This window comes from Haliaeetus albicilla, chromosome 4 (assembly GCF_947461875.1).
Source record: "Haliaeetus albicilla chromosome 4, bHalAlb1.1, whole genome shotgun sequence".
Classification (NCBI taxonomy): domain Eukaryota; kingdom Metazoa; phylum Chordata; class Aves; order Accipitriformes; family Accipitridae; genus Haliaeetus; species Haliaeetus albicilla.
This window is the reverse complement of record NC_091486.1, coordinates 28,247,552-28,265,104: the sequence shown is the minus strand read 5'-3', so window position 1 is coordinate 28,265,104 and position 17,553 is coordinate 28,247,552. Positions and strand designations below refer to the sequence as shown.

The 17,553-nt window shown below is 40.0% G+C and overlaps 1 protein-coding gene across 1 annotated transcript in view; it reads right to left on the bottom strand.

Moving 5' to 3' along the window:
* The window catches only part of PPP1R1C (protein phosphatase 1 regulatory inhibitor subunit 1C), a 57,272-nt gene extending 40,201 nt beyond the window's left edge, over positions 1 to 17,071 (bottom strand). Inside the window, 3 exon segments of the mRNA XM_009916408.2 lie at positions 13,768 to 13,828; positions 16,106 to 16,230; positions 16,233 to 17,071. Coding sequence (XP_009914710.2) covers positions 13,768 to 13,828; positions 16,106 to 16,230; positions 16,233 to 16,356 — 310 coding nt within the window. The 5' untranslated portion in view covers positions 16,357 to 17,071.
* Positions 17,072 to 17,553: the final 482 nt, after the last annotated feature.

The following is a 17,553-nucleotide window of genomic DNA, read 5'->3' as shown; positions in this document are numbered from 1 at the left end:
ACAGCTATAAGAATATAAAAAAACCCTGCCTTTCATAAATTACACAGATCAAAATTTCTTTACAACTTTGTCATGGTTTAACCCCAGCCAGCAACTAAGCACCATGCAGCCGCTCACTCACTCCCCCCCATCCAGTGGGATGGGGGAGAAAATCAGGAAAAAGAAGTAAAACTTGTGGGTTGAGATAAGAACGGTTTAATAGAACAGAAAAGAAGAAACTAATAATGATAATGATAACACTAATAAAATGACAACAGTAGTAATAAAAGGATTGGAATGTACAAATGATGCGCAGGGCAATTGCTCACCACCCGCCGACCGACACCCAGCCAGTCCCCGAGCGGCGATTCCCTGCCCCCCCACTTCCCAGTTCCTAAACTAGATGGGACGTCCCATGGTATGGAATACACCGTTGGCCAGTTTGGGTCAGCTGCCCTGGCTGTGTCCTGTGCCAACTTCTTGTGCCCTGGCTGGGCATGAGAAGCTGAAAAATCCTTGACCATAGCCTAAACGCTACTGAGCAACAACTGAAAACATCAGTGTGTTATCAACATTCTTCGAATACTGAACTCAAAACATAGCACTGTACCAGCTACTAGGAAGACAGTTAACTCTATCCCAGCTGAAACCAGGACAAACTTACATTCTGAGACCATAATCTGGTTTGGAAGAAACTGGAGACATTACAAACCTCAAATGTGAATCTAAATGTATTTGTTTACATCACACAAATCTCAGAAGGGAATTGTAGTGCCTGATTCACCACCTTGTTATTCCAGTTTCATGCCAGACTCATGGAAATCAGTCTAGTTTCACTGGCATTAAACTAGAATATAACAGCGATGAATCAGGTCTGCAGCCTTACCACAGAGCAGTCATGCAGTATTACAACAAGCACAAAAAATCATCCCTCTCTGAAGTATTTTATTTTTAACTTTCATTCTCCCTCCCTATGATACCTGTTAAATATAAATATAAAACAAATTCAAAAAAAGTCCCATAAATCAAACATAGCTTCTCAAAATATATGTTGGAAGAGAATTCAAATTTAATTCTTTATTTTCTCCCTTCTTATTAATAAGGACTGAGTTGCTCTGTCTGCCTCCTTGGAGTTACACTTCTGCCTGACTCTGTGGTCTTCCAGCTGCTGCCAGCCCTGCAAGGCTTTTTCTGATACTGTCCTGGCTTTGAATGACAGAACACAAAACAGGCTTCATGGAAAAACCTGTCATGAAAAAAACCCTTCCATGCAGAAGTTTCTTTTCCTCACAGCACAAGAGCCCCTGCTCTGTAGCCCTGCTCCATGAGAAGGTCAGCTGAGCGAGGAGCGTGGAGCAGAACTTCCTGACATGAAGTCCCTCATCCATCATACGGGGACAATTACAGACTTGGCAGATCTTCCCAGGGAAAGTAATCAACCCAGGGAGAAATACGCTTTAAGTAAACATTCTGTTTGGATAACTAATGTAAAGATTGACTTTAAGTCACAACACAAACAATAGTAGGCTCGATGTCGCTTTCTTCTAATTGCTTTCTAAGCAGCACAAACTCCTCTTTGGTGAAGAGAATGGAGATGGCTTTCAAAGAACAACTGACTAAATAAGAGGAACCAGGAAGAAGTAAGTAAAAGTCTTTTTCTTCTTTTGATCTCTCAGATGAGACATTTTCTGGACCCAATATAAATCTCTTACTAGATTACCAGGAATGACCCTGAGCTAAACTTTTCTTATAATTTGCAGGTGACCAGTGTGGACTGATGGCATCAGAGCTGGGAGGAACCTCTGGTAAGAGCACAGGGTGTCCCTGTGCGCAGAAGCTCCACGTCAGGGTCTATCTCTATTTTGCTTCAGAGCTCCCTTAAATTAACTCATTCCAAAAGAACACCATTTATTTAATAGCAAAGTACTTCTTTCCACTTCCAGCACAACAAAGTTAAGCCTAATCACATATCTGTGCTGCCTGTTACACTCCGACCTCCCGCAAAGAGGAATTCCGTCAGTGTCAGTGCCTGGCTCAGCTGGGCATTAAGGGGAGCTGAGCAGTGCTCCAGACAAAATGACTCCAGCACAGGAGTTCAACATATGGGGAGGGCTTCCCAGGGCAAACACTGTGGCAATGGTCTGCATCAGCAAAATGAATCAGGCAAAACAGAATTTTTGAGGGAAGTGAAAGACAGAAAACTATTTTACCGCTGACTTTATTGGGCCATAAGCAGCAGGAAAGTTTGCCATTGAGTTGAAAGTCAAGATTTTATCCCAGATATATAGTATGAGTTTGGTAAAAAAAAAAAAAAAAAAAAGAGAGAAAAAAGGCAAACTACTTTCTTATTTAATGAACTAGTTCTAGAGTTAGTGCAACTGGGAAAGAACTTCAGCCATACATAAACAGGCTTCTTAGTCAAGAATTATCTAAACTAAGCAATGACAGTCACATTAATATTCACTGCATCTTTGAAAGATCCAGGTTAATTTGTTCAAATAAGCAAAAATAAGTGAGACAAACTGAAGAAAATTGTTGTGATCTGTGATGTGAAATTTAAAATCCTTGGCCTATTGGGAAGGTTGATGGTAAACTCAAGTCTCAAAATGTGCAAAGTAAGGCTTAAAAGATATATGATGATCTACATATGACTCTCTTCTATGCACGTCTATGTAGGATGATTCAAACCTCTCTTTTAGATTGAAATGTACATAAGAAAAGTTCCCTTATTCTTGAAGCAAATAAAATGTAAACCAGGGTGACACTGATCTTCTGATGTGAGCCAGAAGAGGAACCTGCCAGCCAGCATTTCTGGGTGCCCCAGGTGGTGCTGGAGGGCCAAACTGAACAACAAGAAGACCTTGGAAAAATAGACTTTCACAGAGATATGGAACAAGGCAAAGGACAAGGACTGGAAAATAGACCTAAAGCACAATGTGGTGTCTCAAAGTTTGTCCAACTGTGTAGTAGGAGAACTCACCGCATTGTAAGGTTACATCGACACAGGGTCTATTCTGACACAAAAGCAGCTGTCAATAAAGATTACATCTTTGCTGCACGGAGTAAGGGCAGTTTCCACACTCACAGCACAACGTCACCTGGCCTGAAACCTGACAGTGAAAGAAAAGACTCGCATGAAGGAAATAGGAGGGCACTGGAGACAAAGACAGCTTTTGAGAGGTTAGAGGAGGGCTGGAGCTGCTGAGTGACTGCCAGCAAATACTCAGAGAAACAGCTTCGAAGAGCAGAAACGTGCCTCTGAAATGAAGGTACCCAAGAAAAGCATACTGCCAGACTACTAAATGTTTGCAAATAATGGCTACTGTTTTACCAAATGTTACCAAAGCACTTGCACAAAAACTTCCCAAACAGCTAGCAATTACTTTGTCTGTTAAATAGTCATAACAATGTATTAGTTTGCAAAAGACTTAATGTTCATTGAGTATTTTCAAATACAGAAGGAAGCTAAGTATCTTGAGAAGACAGTTACCCAGAGTTATGAATTCATCAGTAATACTGAATAGTATTAGTAATGTGTTAAGCTGCTTGCTTTCTTTATGTTCAAATGACATATTGAAGAGGTTGAAGATCTAAACACAACTGAGGCAAAGATCATGAAGAAAAATCCATGGTTACCAGAAATATAATACTAGCCGATCCCCTGATATACATTTAAACCATTTCCTAATAGCTTCATATGCAGGAATCAATTGTGATGGAAAATGGCTCAGAATTGACCCACTGATTGCAATCTTTGTATCGGAGTTACAGCTGCAATAGCTATCACTGCGAGCAGTTCCCTTCTCGCTTGTGAGCTGTAGGAGTATTCTAGGCTCTAAAATAAAAACCAGCAGCAGCAGCCAAAACTGAAAAAGTAAAATGTTTCTTAGCATGCTATAGCTCATAAAGCCGTTTAAAAAACCCCGTAGCTGAACAGTTGTGTATTGTATGTTCTGGAAAGTGACATTTGCTAGGGGAGAAGAAAACAAATGCAAAACAATAAAACTCTTCCTTAGGCAGTGATTATTATTGCTGCCTTTGCAGTTTCCTTCCTTTTGGAATAATACCTCAAGGATTTCAATAAGAATGTGTTGTAACGCTAGTCCTGGCCAACTGCTCACAGCTTGCTTGTGGTTAGAATGCACATGCATAAAGATCCTCCCATACGTGTATCATCTTATGCATGAATCAAATGAGCTTGGGGTTTACGATCCTTTTTACAAAAAGAAGATGCAAATACCAGTTTTGTGAATTCATTGTTTGGTTTTCTAAGCTTTCAAAGCATCAGCAAAGCAAGGTTCCATAATCTCATTCTCACCATCAGCACAACTAGGTGGGATGGAAAAGACAGAGCAATCATTGTTAACTCAGACTAAGTCAGCTGTCATTTCCAAAGGCATTTTTCAGGATTTCTGCTAACCTCACTACATACTAGAGACAGAGAGGGCCCTGGGTTTTGTTTTATACATCTCCATCTGTACTGTCACAATCAGAAACATGTCACTGAGATTCCCGTGGAATTAACTGTTCCACACCCTCCTACAGGATATGCTGTACACATTAAAGCCCAAGTCACACACTAGCGTCAGCATTTTAGGAGGCTTGAAAGCACATTTCTAAAAAATTACAGCCCTGCTGTCTACTTACTGTATTTCAAAAACAGACAGTAAAAACCTAATGTTGATCTGGATCAAAAATCTTCTGGATCACAATTCTTTAAAGGGAAAATACTTTTTTCTCCCCTACTCCCCCAAATCACTTTTTAGTTCATCAGTGCAATTTCACTTCAAAGAGAATAGGTTATAAAATAGCACTTAGTAATACAAACACTTTGCATTCAGACCAGCTGGGCTTGTAAGTTAAATTGCTCCTTGATTCTGTAGCTGTCCTGCAGATCCTAATGTAACAGGAAGAAGGTCGAGCAAGTGCTGCAGCTATATTGTGCATGATCCCAGAGATGCTACTGTTTCAGGGCAGTCAAAGAAAGAGCAGGAAAAGTTCATCCAGATCTTCTTTGCTTTCTGCCACCATCTGACAACAGCTGTGGCAGGGAACTTCAGAAAGACTTGAAGGGAATGCTATCACCACAAGCCACTGAGTGGTGGAGGCTCAGTGCCAAAATGTTTAGGCTGTGGCATGTCTAGGTACCAGGAGAAGCAGTACTGTAGGATGCAACAGAGCTTACTGCTTTATTGAATTTTCTATCTGCCTTGCTCAAGCTCATTTTCTGCCTGGTGTGACTCTTCTCTGTTTGTCTCATCAGAACAAAGGATGTGGCCTCAGGTGAAAAACACAATGTTTAAAATGCACATTTGTCTACTTAGCGCTGCTTACTCTATACGTGCGGTTTGGTTCCACAAGATGAATAATGCCAAGACATTAATATTCTGGGGTATTTCTGCATCCCACGTATCCCAGGGAAGACATGAACAAAGAGTGAGCATGTAGCTGTGCTTCTTTCTGCTACTATGATATTCTCTTGATCCTCCAGTAAAGCCATTTGAGAAAAATATTAGAAGTGATAATTTTAGATACAGACACATTAATAGAATTTTGAGGGGGAGAAGGGGAAAACAGAGCTCTTTCCAATAGACATATAGTTTAATTCTACCCTAGGACTGCTTTGGTTACTGTAAAAAGAGACTTGGCTGGTCCAGTTGATCTCATTTCCACCAGCTGTTGACACAGACAGCTCAGACTCACAGGGAAGCAAAGCTAAGCTCTACACCTCCCTGCACACTCTCTGAATTTCTGCAGCCTTGTGTAGTTGGCAAAAACTTTCAGGACTGATAGCTTTGTTTTGCTTAGAGTCTCTGCTAGCTTTCGGTCCAGATTCATTAAACTCCCACCTTCAGTGTATTTTGAAGTTTTAACTTCAGTTACTCCATATAAAGAGTTAAATTTTGTCTCTGAAAGCTCAATAAATGGGGCTATCTTGATTGATGCTTTAAGTGCAACCCCTTCCCAATATTCTGAACATAATGAGGTTACTGGATTCTGTCTCATCTGTCTGCATTATCTATTTATTCCGCACACGTCACCATGGTAAATGAGTGCTGCATTAAGTACTAAATAGTAAAGGTCAGACAAACCCTGTGCTTTGGTTTTTTTCCCTCAGCAAGGCTAAAACATTTATTAATGGATTTTAGTTTATTACCTGATTAAAAAAAAAGAAAAAAAAAATCAGTATTATCACATTATTGAAGTATAATTTAAACATAATCTCAAAGCAAACTAATGTGACATTCTTATTCAAAACATTTTGTCTTACAATGTTTAAATTGATTTAATTTCAAATAGCTTCTAAAATTTTTTACCGTTTAAAAAAAAACCAAACAGAACATTTGCCACAAGCTAAACTGGACCTATTTTGATCCAAACTTTTTTTTTTTTAAATGCCACCAACCCCCCGAATTGTATACTCATGTAGCTATATTAGATATAGCTTAAGTACTTTGACTATAAGAAGTAGGTAATTACACCTAGGCATTTCATTTTTTTAAATAGAAAACTCACCATCTATTCAGAATTCTCACCAAAACAAACTGTATGAGGTATATAAGTATTTGGCACAGTGCAAAACTTTTAGAGTTCCTCTAGCAAAATATTAAGCGTTATGATTGCAATAGAGTTAGAATCTGCCCAGCTAACTTCCTCACCAGTTGTGCGTGCTGCTGTTGTCTACCCACGGCACAACTCCTTGTCATGTTAATACGCACAGAGGTGATAACAGAGGTAAACAGTTGAAAGCTTATCAGTCCTGACGCTGAAAAATCAAGCATGTAACATGAAGCCGTATATATTAAAAATGATTTGCAAATAATCTCCTGGGTTGGCAGAAGGCTGTTTCTATGGTGCTTTTGTACAAGGAACGAGGAAAATGGATGAAGAGTACAAGGTTCAATTCTAAAAATACCTCCTTCACTTTCAGATAGTTCCACGGACATTGACCCTTCCAACGCAAAACCAACAGGAGGCAGAGAGCAAGAGGCACAAGTAATGTCATGGTACACATTAGGGGCTTAGCTGCACTGATAAACAAAAAAGTACGTCGATTCACCTGTTGGGGATTTCAGGCTGGAAAGACAGAAATGGGTTAATACAATTTCACCCACACTGGGAGCAAGTAAAACTTTTTTTTTGGCTTCATGTCCTCTCAGCTGCACCACTTCTCTGATCTAGGCCAGAAATCCGAGTCCTGGTTGTGAATATCCAACCTCTATTTCCAGTCTGCCAGGCTGGCTCTGGCCTTTCCACAGACCAGAGCTTTTTCAGGCGGTGTTTGCATCCCGTGCTGCCTGTCTCACAGAGGGAAGGCAGGCTTCAGTTAACGAAAGGGACTTGTTCTTGGTTTGACTAAATTTACTCAGTTCAGCCAACTAGACTGTAGTCAGGAGAAGCAACCAAGCTCATATGGGTTATGTGTCATGTAAAATGTATCTATGCTGTTGTTATTAAACACTGAAAATGAAGGAAACATGGATAAAAATAAACACAAAAAATTAAGTAAAATAATGTGACTTTTGACAGAACATGCACAACACCCTTTTGTTTTGACTTTCTTTGAGTAGTTTTCAGACCCTTCTCCTCGTTAAAGTGTTACTTACTGACTAAAGAGACAGTCCAGGCTCTACTTGGGCACCATATGAAATAGTATGTGTTTCCTTCTGTTTCACACTATGTGTTTTACACAAGGACTGAAACATTCCCAGGGAATGTTTTTATTTTTGAACTAATGTGTTCTTAACCTCAAAGAATAGCAAAAATGCATCTGGCTGCTTCAGTGATAACCTTCAGTTTAGGCACAGCAGTGCCCAGTGCATCCCAACCAACTCACGCCTAGTCCTCCGGCTTGCTGTCTTTAGTATACTGCAGGGAGCGTGACAGCTCTTTTGGCAGGTGATAACAATGACATATAAAATCCTCACCCTCCCATGAAAATGCAGCATTTTCATGAAAGATGCTAAGGAAAACTTTTTTTTTTTTTTTAATTCATTGCTTCTGTTTGGAACCTGTGAGCTGTCACTTCTGGACTGCATTAAAAAAAGCTCAAGCACAGTTTCCTGACTTTTTTCTTCTTTCATTTTTTTTAAGTCCCTGAACTTTTCCTCTTATTTTCATGGATGAGATCATGGAGTCTTTACTAACACTGCATATGTGTGAGGAACTTACTCTGTCGCTTGTCCCAGGGACTTCTGTGAGCTTGAACTGCAGATTAAATTCAAAGTAACCCAAATGAAAGAACATCCACGCATACTGTATATAGATAAGAAAAAGGGATGTAGTTTGCCACTGAACATTTGCAGTCACACATCAGCCTGCAAACAGCAGGATATTTTCAAGCACAGATGTTTTAATCTCTGTTCTGGAATGCCTATCAGCTGTCAGGTCTGATGCAAAGTTTGTTTTATATATTTCATTGTTTCACTGTGTCAAATAGTCCTTTCCAGCAGAGGCCGAACGAACACAAAGGTCCTCACTGCCCTGACCAACAATGCCTGATGTCTGAGTATCCTGGTGCCATTGGTAATGTACACTGAGCTGTACCGGTCCTGTGATGTGAGGGGACACAAAGCTTTTTCATTGCTTATTGCCATACCTCCATGAACTCCTAGACTGAAATAAAAACAGACAGCACACTTAAATGGTATCCACATTTAGCATATAGAAAGGCCAACTAGGCTGACCAAAAAAAAATACAGTTAATGACAGCTTTTATTAATGTAGTGCTTTTCCGAATGCTTTATTACCACATTAGAAGCCTACATCTGCAATTGAAAACAGCTGCTATTTGGCTTACTTGCTTTCTATTTCCTGAATCAAAGTAAGTAGTTTGCCCTACAAGAATCTCAAGCTTTTGAAAAACGTATCAGTTTTCATGAACAGTGAGAGCAAGAGTTCTCCACTGATTCAAGTTTCAGTGAGATTTTGCCTAGGAAAGTACAGCAGAACTGCTTGACAATGCCCAGAAACAGCTGCCTCCTACTTAGGCCTTTTTTGATCCCAGTTTATTTTGGTTTGGGAGGAAAAAAAAAAGTGACCATTAGATGCAAAACAAACACACTCTTTCACCTAGAAGCATAATCTAACAAATATTAGTCACAAACATTAATGTTGGGTGAGCATATAGCATTTATCCCCTCAAGGATGCGGTGCTGGTATAGTTTGCATCATCAGAAAAGCGCATCTATACAGGGTAATGAGATTTATTGTGCAGGGAAAGTCTGGGAGTGTCTAGAACCAATTTAGCATAAAAATCCTAATCTGCTTTGGGTTATCATGGGATTGCCACAGGTGTAAGGACAGTTTTTCCTCCCACCACCCGTCTGGCTGTGTTGCTTGCTACTGCACTAAATATCGAGGCTGCTCCTGAGGCATCTCAACAGACCTCTGAGGAAGTGGCAGTAAGCTGAAAGGCGTGAATCTGTCTCTGGAAAATGGAAAATCAGCTGGGAACAAGACAGAAAAACTGCTAATGCCCAAAGACAAGCTGCAAGCAAGTTTCTTGTCTGGAGACAGGTACAGCTTGCTTATTTTCAAGGTATGATTTCCAGCCTTCAGAAAACTCAGATGTACTGAGTTGTACTCGGAATATAGGTTTTATATTGCTTTTGCAGAGATAACCTACCCTTTTTGCCTTGAAATGAGATTTGCAAAACACAAAAGGGCAGCTCTGGAGAAGAGTTATCAAAACACATTGCTATGTTTTTCTTATTTCCAAACACCAAGTAACATTTACATTACAAGCAAGGAAGCCAAAACAGGCAACTGAGCAGAAAGGAGAGGTGGAAATAGCAAATACATAGCAAGTTCAGAAATGCAGAAGTTTATCCTAATGTTTACCCATATTCTAATGCTCCAAGAAGACCGAACACTTTGACACAAGTTGAAGAGCCTTTGCCAGCCAGACTGTTTGATGTTGCATTGGCTCTGTGACAAAGTCAGTCCATACAGGAATGCTGGCATTGTTTTCTGATCAAAGCAAGTCCTAATGGCATTAAACCTGAGTTGTCGTCTAACATGTTTTCCTCTCTCAACCGTCACTTCTTTACATTGCCACCAGCTTTTTCTCGAGCCATCGCAGTATGATATTCTGCTAGTTTAAAGCATGGTCAGACTTTTATTTCAGATGACAAGAATTGATTTTCATATATATTCTGCTATGCTTGGTAAAGAGACAGGAGGTTGTGAGTACATTATGGCAGTGCAGAAAAGGCTGCTTTCAGGGTATGGTGATATTCAGTTTCTGTTGGCTCCAATGGTATTACAAGAGAAAGAGGAAGCAGGAGAGCTTTAGCAATTTTTGGATTAAGCCCTTGTGCAGCATAATAGTTAAATGTGTCTATAAAACTAAGCATATGCTTATGTTCCTTTTCTAAAGGACAGACATGGTGCAACTGCAACTATAGCAGGATATGAGTGGGTTACCCCAGTAACTCATGTAGGCATCCTGCACAGGATGAGATGCTGCACATTTTTGTAGTTCTGTCCACTAGTATTTGTCTTTGCTTCCACAGATAGTAAAAGGGTCTTATAATTTCAAATAAAAGTAAAACTGATTATGTATTAGGAAATCAAACACCAGAAAATATAGGTCCATTGATGGCAACTGAAGAACAATGGGGTTAAGTACCTTCGTAACTTGAGTCTCAAATTGCTAGTTCTAACTTCTCTGCTCAGATGTGACATAACCCATCAAAGAGCACTTTTCAGAGCACTTACAGAAAGAATTAAGGGTTTGTTCTTTGCTACATTGCTTCACAAGCTCATATTGTCCGCTGCAATCACTGTTGCTGCTGCAATTCAAATTTCTCTTTTGTTGACTTTGATTGCAATTATATATGATGCCAACCAGACTGAACATAAGAAAATGCGCCAGTCAATGATACTACAGGCTGGATATTAGCTCCTGCAGTCACATCTACCACCTGTCTTTAAATCATTTAGTGTGGTCTAACACTGTCTCCTTGGAAGCAAGGAAGCCAAGCAGAGTCTTCTTACAGTTTTTGAGTAGCTGTCATCCATTTAAAATGACTTAGCCTTAGCAGATATTCCATCTTCACTTTATAGCACAATGGACCTGACCTAAATCAGTGAAGATAGATTCCGGTCAAAGCTGTAGTAGACATTGGGGATGGATGAGAAGACTTAGAAGAAAACAACTATTTTAGATCTTTGTACAGCACAACTCAAACTGAATTTATTATGAAGTTCTGAAATGTCCAAACACATTTTACTGCCTTCTGGTTTCCAGATGGGTCCGCATCCAGAACACCAGAATACCACAAAAATGCTGCTTTTTTCCTGCTGCAATCAGAAGCAGCTGCAACAGAAGGCTACAGAAAAATCTGGTTCTTAGCAAATGCCTGTCTCTGTTTTTCAAAATAAAAGAAGTTTAGATAATTTGAGTAAACTTTTCAGGGGCATCCAAACATTTAGAATTGTATTAGGACACCCATTTCAAACCCTTGGAAGCACATCCTTCACTAGCTGTTTGCTCCTAATGAGGAAATTGGAGTACTCCAGTAGGTAAAATTCAAGAGACAGGATTCTGGTTTAGCCCAGCTCTAACTTAATAGGTGGCTTTGACAGTATCACTTAAACTCTCTGCTGCTCATTTTCCCTGTTGATCTAGGGAACCACACTTCTAAAGCACTTTGTTGGAGTCTCAAGTTAGCACTCTAACTTTTATTATTATTTTATTGACTGCAACCATGTGCAGTGATGAATTTAACATTTTTTGAGACAAATTGTTATTCAGCATCCCACTGAATTCTATTTAAACCCCAATAATCAACCAGCATTTTGGGGTTTAATCAGCAAGGTGTCAAGAGCCCCTAGGATTAGCTGGCTCTGAAAGCTGAAGGTCTACAATGACTTCAGAAGCTGTACAGCACCTTGCAAGATCAAGACCATAAGACATTTTTTTATTAGTTCTACTTCCATTGTAAAGCTATTGTCTGCCTTTCCAATTTGGCTTTGCAGTCCTTGTATTCAGCAGGTTTACATAGCTACATGTGCACACCCTGTTCAAAACACTTGCCCACATCAAGCATACCATATGGAAATATGCATGCACACGCTCACACATAAACTGCAGGGTGAGGTGCAGGAAAATGAAGGTGCTTTTAAAGTTTTTATTTTTATCTGACTTTATAGAAAATGAAAAAACAAGACAAGATTACAATTGAACAGAAGAATACCTTCTTTGACATTTGTTCCCAGTATCTAGTAAGAGGGGATAATATCTAAACGAATAAATATAAATAAGTGAAGAAGGTGAATAGAAACTCTTGGGCTTATATGGAAGTTGACTGATAGTTGCAGCAATCCTGACTCATAATAAAAATGATTTATTTAAAGATTTATTATGAACATTGCAGGAAAGGAGATAACAGACATAGACCACTTTGTTTACAGTAACATTTCCTGTAAATTAAAAAGAGTTCTTATTCTCTGTTTGGGTTTGATTTGGTACTGTACCAAGCATCTGTTTATAAAAGGAAATATGACGGTACAAAGTGTACAAAGTGAATTGCAAAAGAGATTAACAGTCAAGGTGAATTTGCTTTAAATTAAGCCCTAGCAACACAGACACTGTAGGTCCCATTAAGGTAAGGAAAGTCAATCTAAGGCAGATCTTTTGTGCACCATTACTGCACCTGAAATTCAGGCCAGAAGGCTACTCTCCCAAACTGAGACTGGTGTTAGTCCAGCAGCAAACGCATGGGTCACTCTCAGTGTCAGAAGAATATAACCTTAGCCATATGCCATGCTTGAACCTCCCTAATCTGTGTGCTGTGCTGCAATGATCTCAACCCCAAGAGCAGGGCTCTCTAAATGCTTCTTTCGGCACATTTCTGGGGAACTTCAGCTACTGGTGATGTTAATCAGAACTGGAGACCATCAGCACAGCACAGTAAGTGGAGATCCTAATAGAGCTAAGATGCTTTTATTTTACTGAGGTGCCAGTGCATGCAGTAATGACCTTAGAGACACATCAGTGAGGAAAAAGCCTAGCCTACTTTTAAAAAAAGATCTAGGTGATGAAGAGATAAGGCAGGAAAAAAAATGTTGCAGAGCACTACAAAAGAAAAGTTTGATATAAAGTAGGCAGTGTGTTTCAAATGGATTCTGTCTTGAGGACTTTTTCCTGTAATCCATTTTTGCTGAGCTTTTTTGCTTATAATACTCCCTAAACAGCCTATTAGTGAGTCTTTCTGAAGTCACATTTATGTGACAAAGTATGTTGCAACCTTAAATCATCCCACCCCACAGAAAATCTTCTGGGAGGAGTCTTGGATGAAGATAATGTATTCACAGTTGAAAAGGAATAATGAAAACAGGTATCACATCTTTCATTGGAAAAGTAGAAAACAACCTGTTTTGCAGAAGCAGTTCCCTCAGTTGAATTAGCCCTGGAGCCACCCTGGTATCTCTAGAGATCAGAGAACCAAGACTAGGACTTCATGGATCTCCAAAGTATCCACCCAGGGAAAGAAAATATTTGTGGACGGAAGTGCTGGATCTTAATCATATTAACTCTCCTTGTACATAGAACAAAAGATTTACATGAAGGATAAAATGCTGAAATTATTGACATTATCTGGAGGCTAGGAGTTACATGTATTCATGGGGTTTACTCCAAACAGTTCTAAGCTCCGTTATTTGATATGTAGTGCTATGAAATTAATGCTGGATTTTTAAAATTATGTAGCTAATAAAACCAATTTGCAGACAATCCTGTGTATACAAGTTCAATGGTTTAGAAGGTATGTTGGCACTCACCCGGGGGCACGTGTTCATTCATGATGACAAGTGATGCTGGTGTAGGCCTTCTTTTCCTGATCTGTAACAGGCATAAACCAAGAAGAGTCATTAGGGTCCCTCAACAGCCTCACACACAAAGCAAAGCAAAGCAAAAAAATCCATCTGGTGTCCTCCTGAGTATAGACCAGGCAAAGTTAAAAAAGAAAATATTTAAAGAACAGCAGCACGTCACTGTCTTACTGACTGTTCGTCTGATCTAATGGTGATCAGGGTCATGCTGTTGCTTGTACATGGAAGGCAAAGGCAGAGGGGAGAACTTTAGGATTTGCAATCATCTTGAATAAGTTTTTGGACACGTATTGCTGACATATATCAGTCATATCTTAAAATATTGACATTTAGCTTTGCGTCAGGAAAAGAATTGCAGTAGTTTGTGACCTTATATGTGCACATACCGAGTACTGTCAGCTCTCACAAGTAATCATTAATATTAATATTCTGTAAGTGCACGTGAGAGTTGATATTGCATGTATGCCTTCCAAGGAATTTATGATATTTCTAAACTGTGGCCAGAGGTGTTGCTATTGTTCTTTAACTAAAGAAAAACAACACCTAAGACTCAAAAGAATATTTTCAAAGAGCACTATGCAACTGATCTTTACACATCAATATATAATACTGGATTGTATGCAATTCTTCTTATTCAGAGTTTATTTGGTTAAGTACTTCTGTTCCATTAACAGTGGTTGAACTACATGATATTGGACTACCCTCCTGTAATGCACACATTTGCATTGAAAGCTTTGCGTTGCTTCACTAAAGCCTCCAGGCTATTGATATTCTGTTGAATTTGAGAGGGACCAAGATTATTTAACCTAGAAACCATTCTGACACAAACCCTCAATGTCAGTGCGTTTGTTCTTTTTTAGTTGCTGAGCCAACATCTGTATTTAGCTGGGTTCAAATTCTGCTTTCAGAGGTGTAAATGGAAATTACATCATCAGGTTTAATGGGTTTATTCCAGATTAGCATAACTGTAGCTGACAGCAGAATTTACTACTTTAATTTCATCACACACCCACAGTGAAACTGTATAGCACTTGGAATTAAACTCACAACATAAAAAGGGACTGCCCATAAATACTGGGCAGAATTTGGGCCACAGCATTTCAAAAGCCATGGGAATTCCAGGAAATCCTAATCCTGTGGTTCCCACAGATATCAGAAAAACATCAGAACACATCCTGCTTGAATTCATTGCAGGACTGTTCCATAAGGTATGGACTTCTCACAGCTCAGAAGTACTTATGGACAAAATGAAGACCCACATCTCTCCTGCACCCTTCTAGTATTTCTTTGTTCAGTGGTCACTCACAACTCATCATTTGCTGGCAAAGGTGGCTGCCTTTTAAGAGACACAACATCAGAATATTCAGGAAACCAGATACCTGTCCTAAAGGTGCAAATAATTTCATAGCTAATGGTATGGAACTGTCAAGGTTATAGTATTCCCCTGGTATCATCTAAAACTAGACTTACCAAAATAGAAGCAAACATCGCGATGGACTTGCACTGAGAGAAATATACTGGGTCACCTAATTACAATTTATCCAGCTTTTCTCGTAAGATTCCCTGTGTCCTTCTTTATGTGCATCTACGTGTATCTGTACACAATAATATCTTTTCCTCCTTAGATGTTTGTATTGCTATATGTATTATATGTGTGTGTATGTTTGGGGACTGAGTCAAAACCTAAAATAGCGCACACATAATCCCAATGCGGTCATAAGTCAGGCATATTTCTACACATACATAATTTTCAAATATGTAAAACACTGTAACAATGACATAAAGAAGACTGTATAAAAATCATGAGAAATATAAGAGGTAACTGAAGCGATAACTGTTGTGCAAAACATAACTCGTATTTTCTCATGTTAAAACGAATGGTAAAAAAGCTGTCTTCTGCTCAGTATTTCCATTAGGTACCCATTATCAGCTTCATGTTTCACTTTATGTACAAATAATATACTTTAGGTGATTTGTTGACAATGTGTATTCATGTGAAGTGTATATATTAGGGTACAAGTCCAGTTATAGAAAAGGCACAACAAATACATACTGAATAAACCGACCCCAGGTAAAGAAGCCTTATTCTGGCTAGAGGACATTATCCTCCTCCCTCTTTACGTATATCCAGACATCGCTATAACCTCCAGAGAATTTAATCTATAGTTACACTAATATAAGTTAGAAAAGTGTTCAGGCCACAAGTATTACCTGTTCTCACCCCACATCTTGCCCCCCATTCCCACCCCATACCCTCGAAACAGCGAAAGAAACTCTTCTTCCTTACCTGCTCAGCTGCCTCGGGATCTATTTGACTCTGAAACAGTGGCACAGCAAACTGTATTTTTTTAGGGCTGTTGGGCTCCATCGCGTTGCTGAGGTGAGTCAGATGAAAGAAGAGCCTGGAGCTTGAGACTCGGTCTGTGCCTCTCCCCGAGCGCCCTCCCCACCGCCAGGCTGAGTGCTCCTCAGTAACAGCTGTAACTCCCGACTTAGCACGGGAATCTGCGTGAGCCCAGCAACTCCCTTATTCCACATCCACGGAGATGCCGCTGGCTTGGCTATTTTCTTTTCTTCCCCCCTCTCCCCTCTCTTCTGCAGTCCTTCAGATCCTCTCAGCACAAAGCTGAAAGGAACAATAAGCTAATTGTGCACCAGTTCACTTCTACGTATGCCAAGCGTTCACTCAGAAGCTAATTGAAAATGCAATACTAGCGTTGCATGGCCTGGAGCCCTGGGATTTGAAAAAGAGGATCTCTCCACCGTACATTACTAACTGGCTGCTCAGAAGTGCAATGCAAGCTCCCTCTGAGTATTGCTGATGGGCTCTTAATTATTGATGAACACAAATCAGGAAGTTTTCAGATTTTGGGGGTGGAGGTAGCAGGAGGGGTGGATGCAATAATTCTATCTCTGTTACAGTGTGCCAGAACCGCTCTCCTCTTCTCACGTATCAAACGATTGCCCTTGCTCTTTCAAATCCTTTTCTAAACCTCTTCCAGGAAGATTTTTGATGATGATGCTACACGGATGCCTACAGTTTCATGAACCTTATCGGCTGTGCTAAGTGGGTTTGTGCCTTAGGCTGGGTTTGCGCCTTAGGCTGGGTTTGCAGATTTAGACTGCAATTTCTTCTGGTGGGCTCCATCTCACGTGACTTCAGATACTGAGAACATCCACACTTAAGCCAGCTATCTGGGCTCCCTCATGCTAGACACATCAAAGGGCACTTCACCCATCCTAGTTAAGTGGAATATAGTGTTTACCGGAGATGACATTTTCTCTCCATTAACCCTAGAAAAAGTAGATGACTCAGGCTAGTTACCTCACTTTTAGATGGCTAAAATTTAGAGGGCCAAATCCTACTTTGGGGTACAAAATCTGTGCCTTCTTTCAAGACCAGGAAAAGAATTTGGTCAATCATACCAATAGTACCCTTTGGTGAATACAATTGATTTTCACTCTTTATTTCACCTTAATTCAAAAGAAGTGTACGAAAAGGTACACAGCGACCACTGACTTAACCTACCTCTTTGCTTAGAGCACCTGACCACTGCTGCCAGGCAGCACAGCAGAGCTCCTGCGACAAAGGTGTGCTTGATGCCAAACCTGCATCCCTGGCTGGAAAATGCCCTAGAGCCAGTTCAAAGGACTATGCTGAGAGCTTCAGTCTAAGCCGGAGAGCATCAGGCCAATCTCCTGTTACACACCACTGCCAACTGGGAAGAAAGAGAA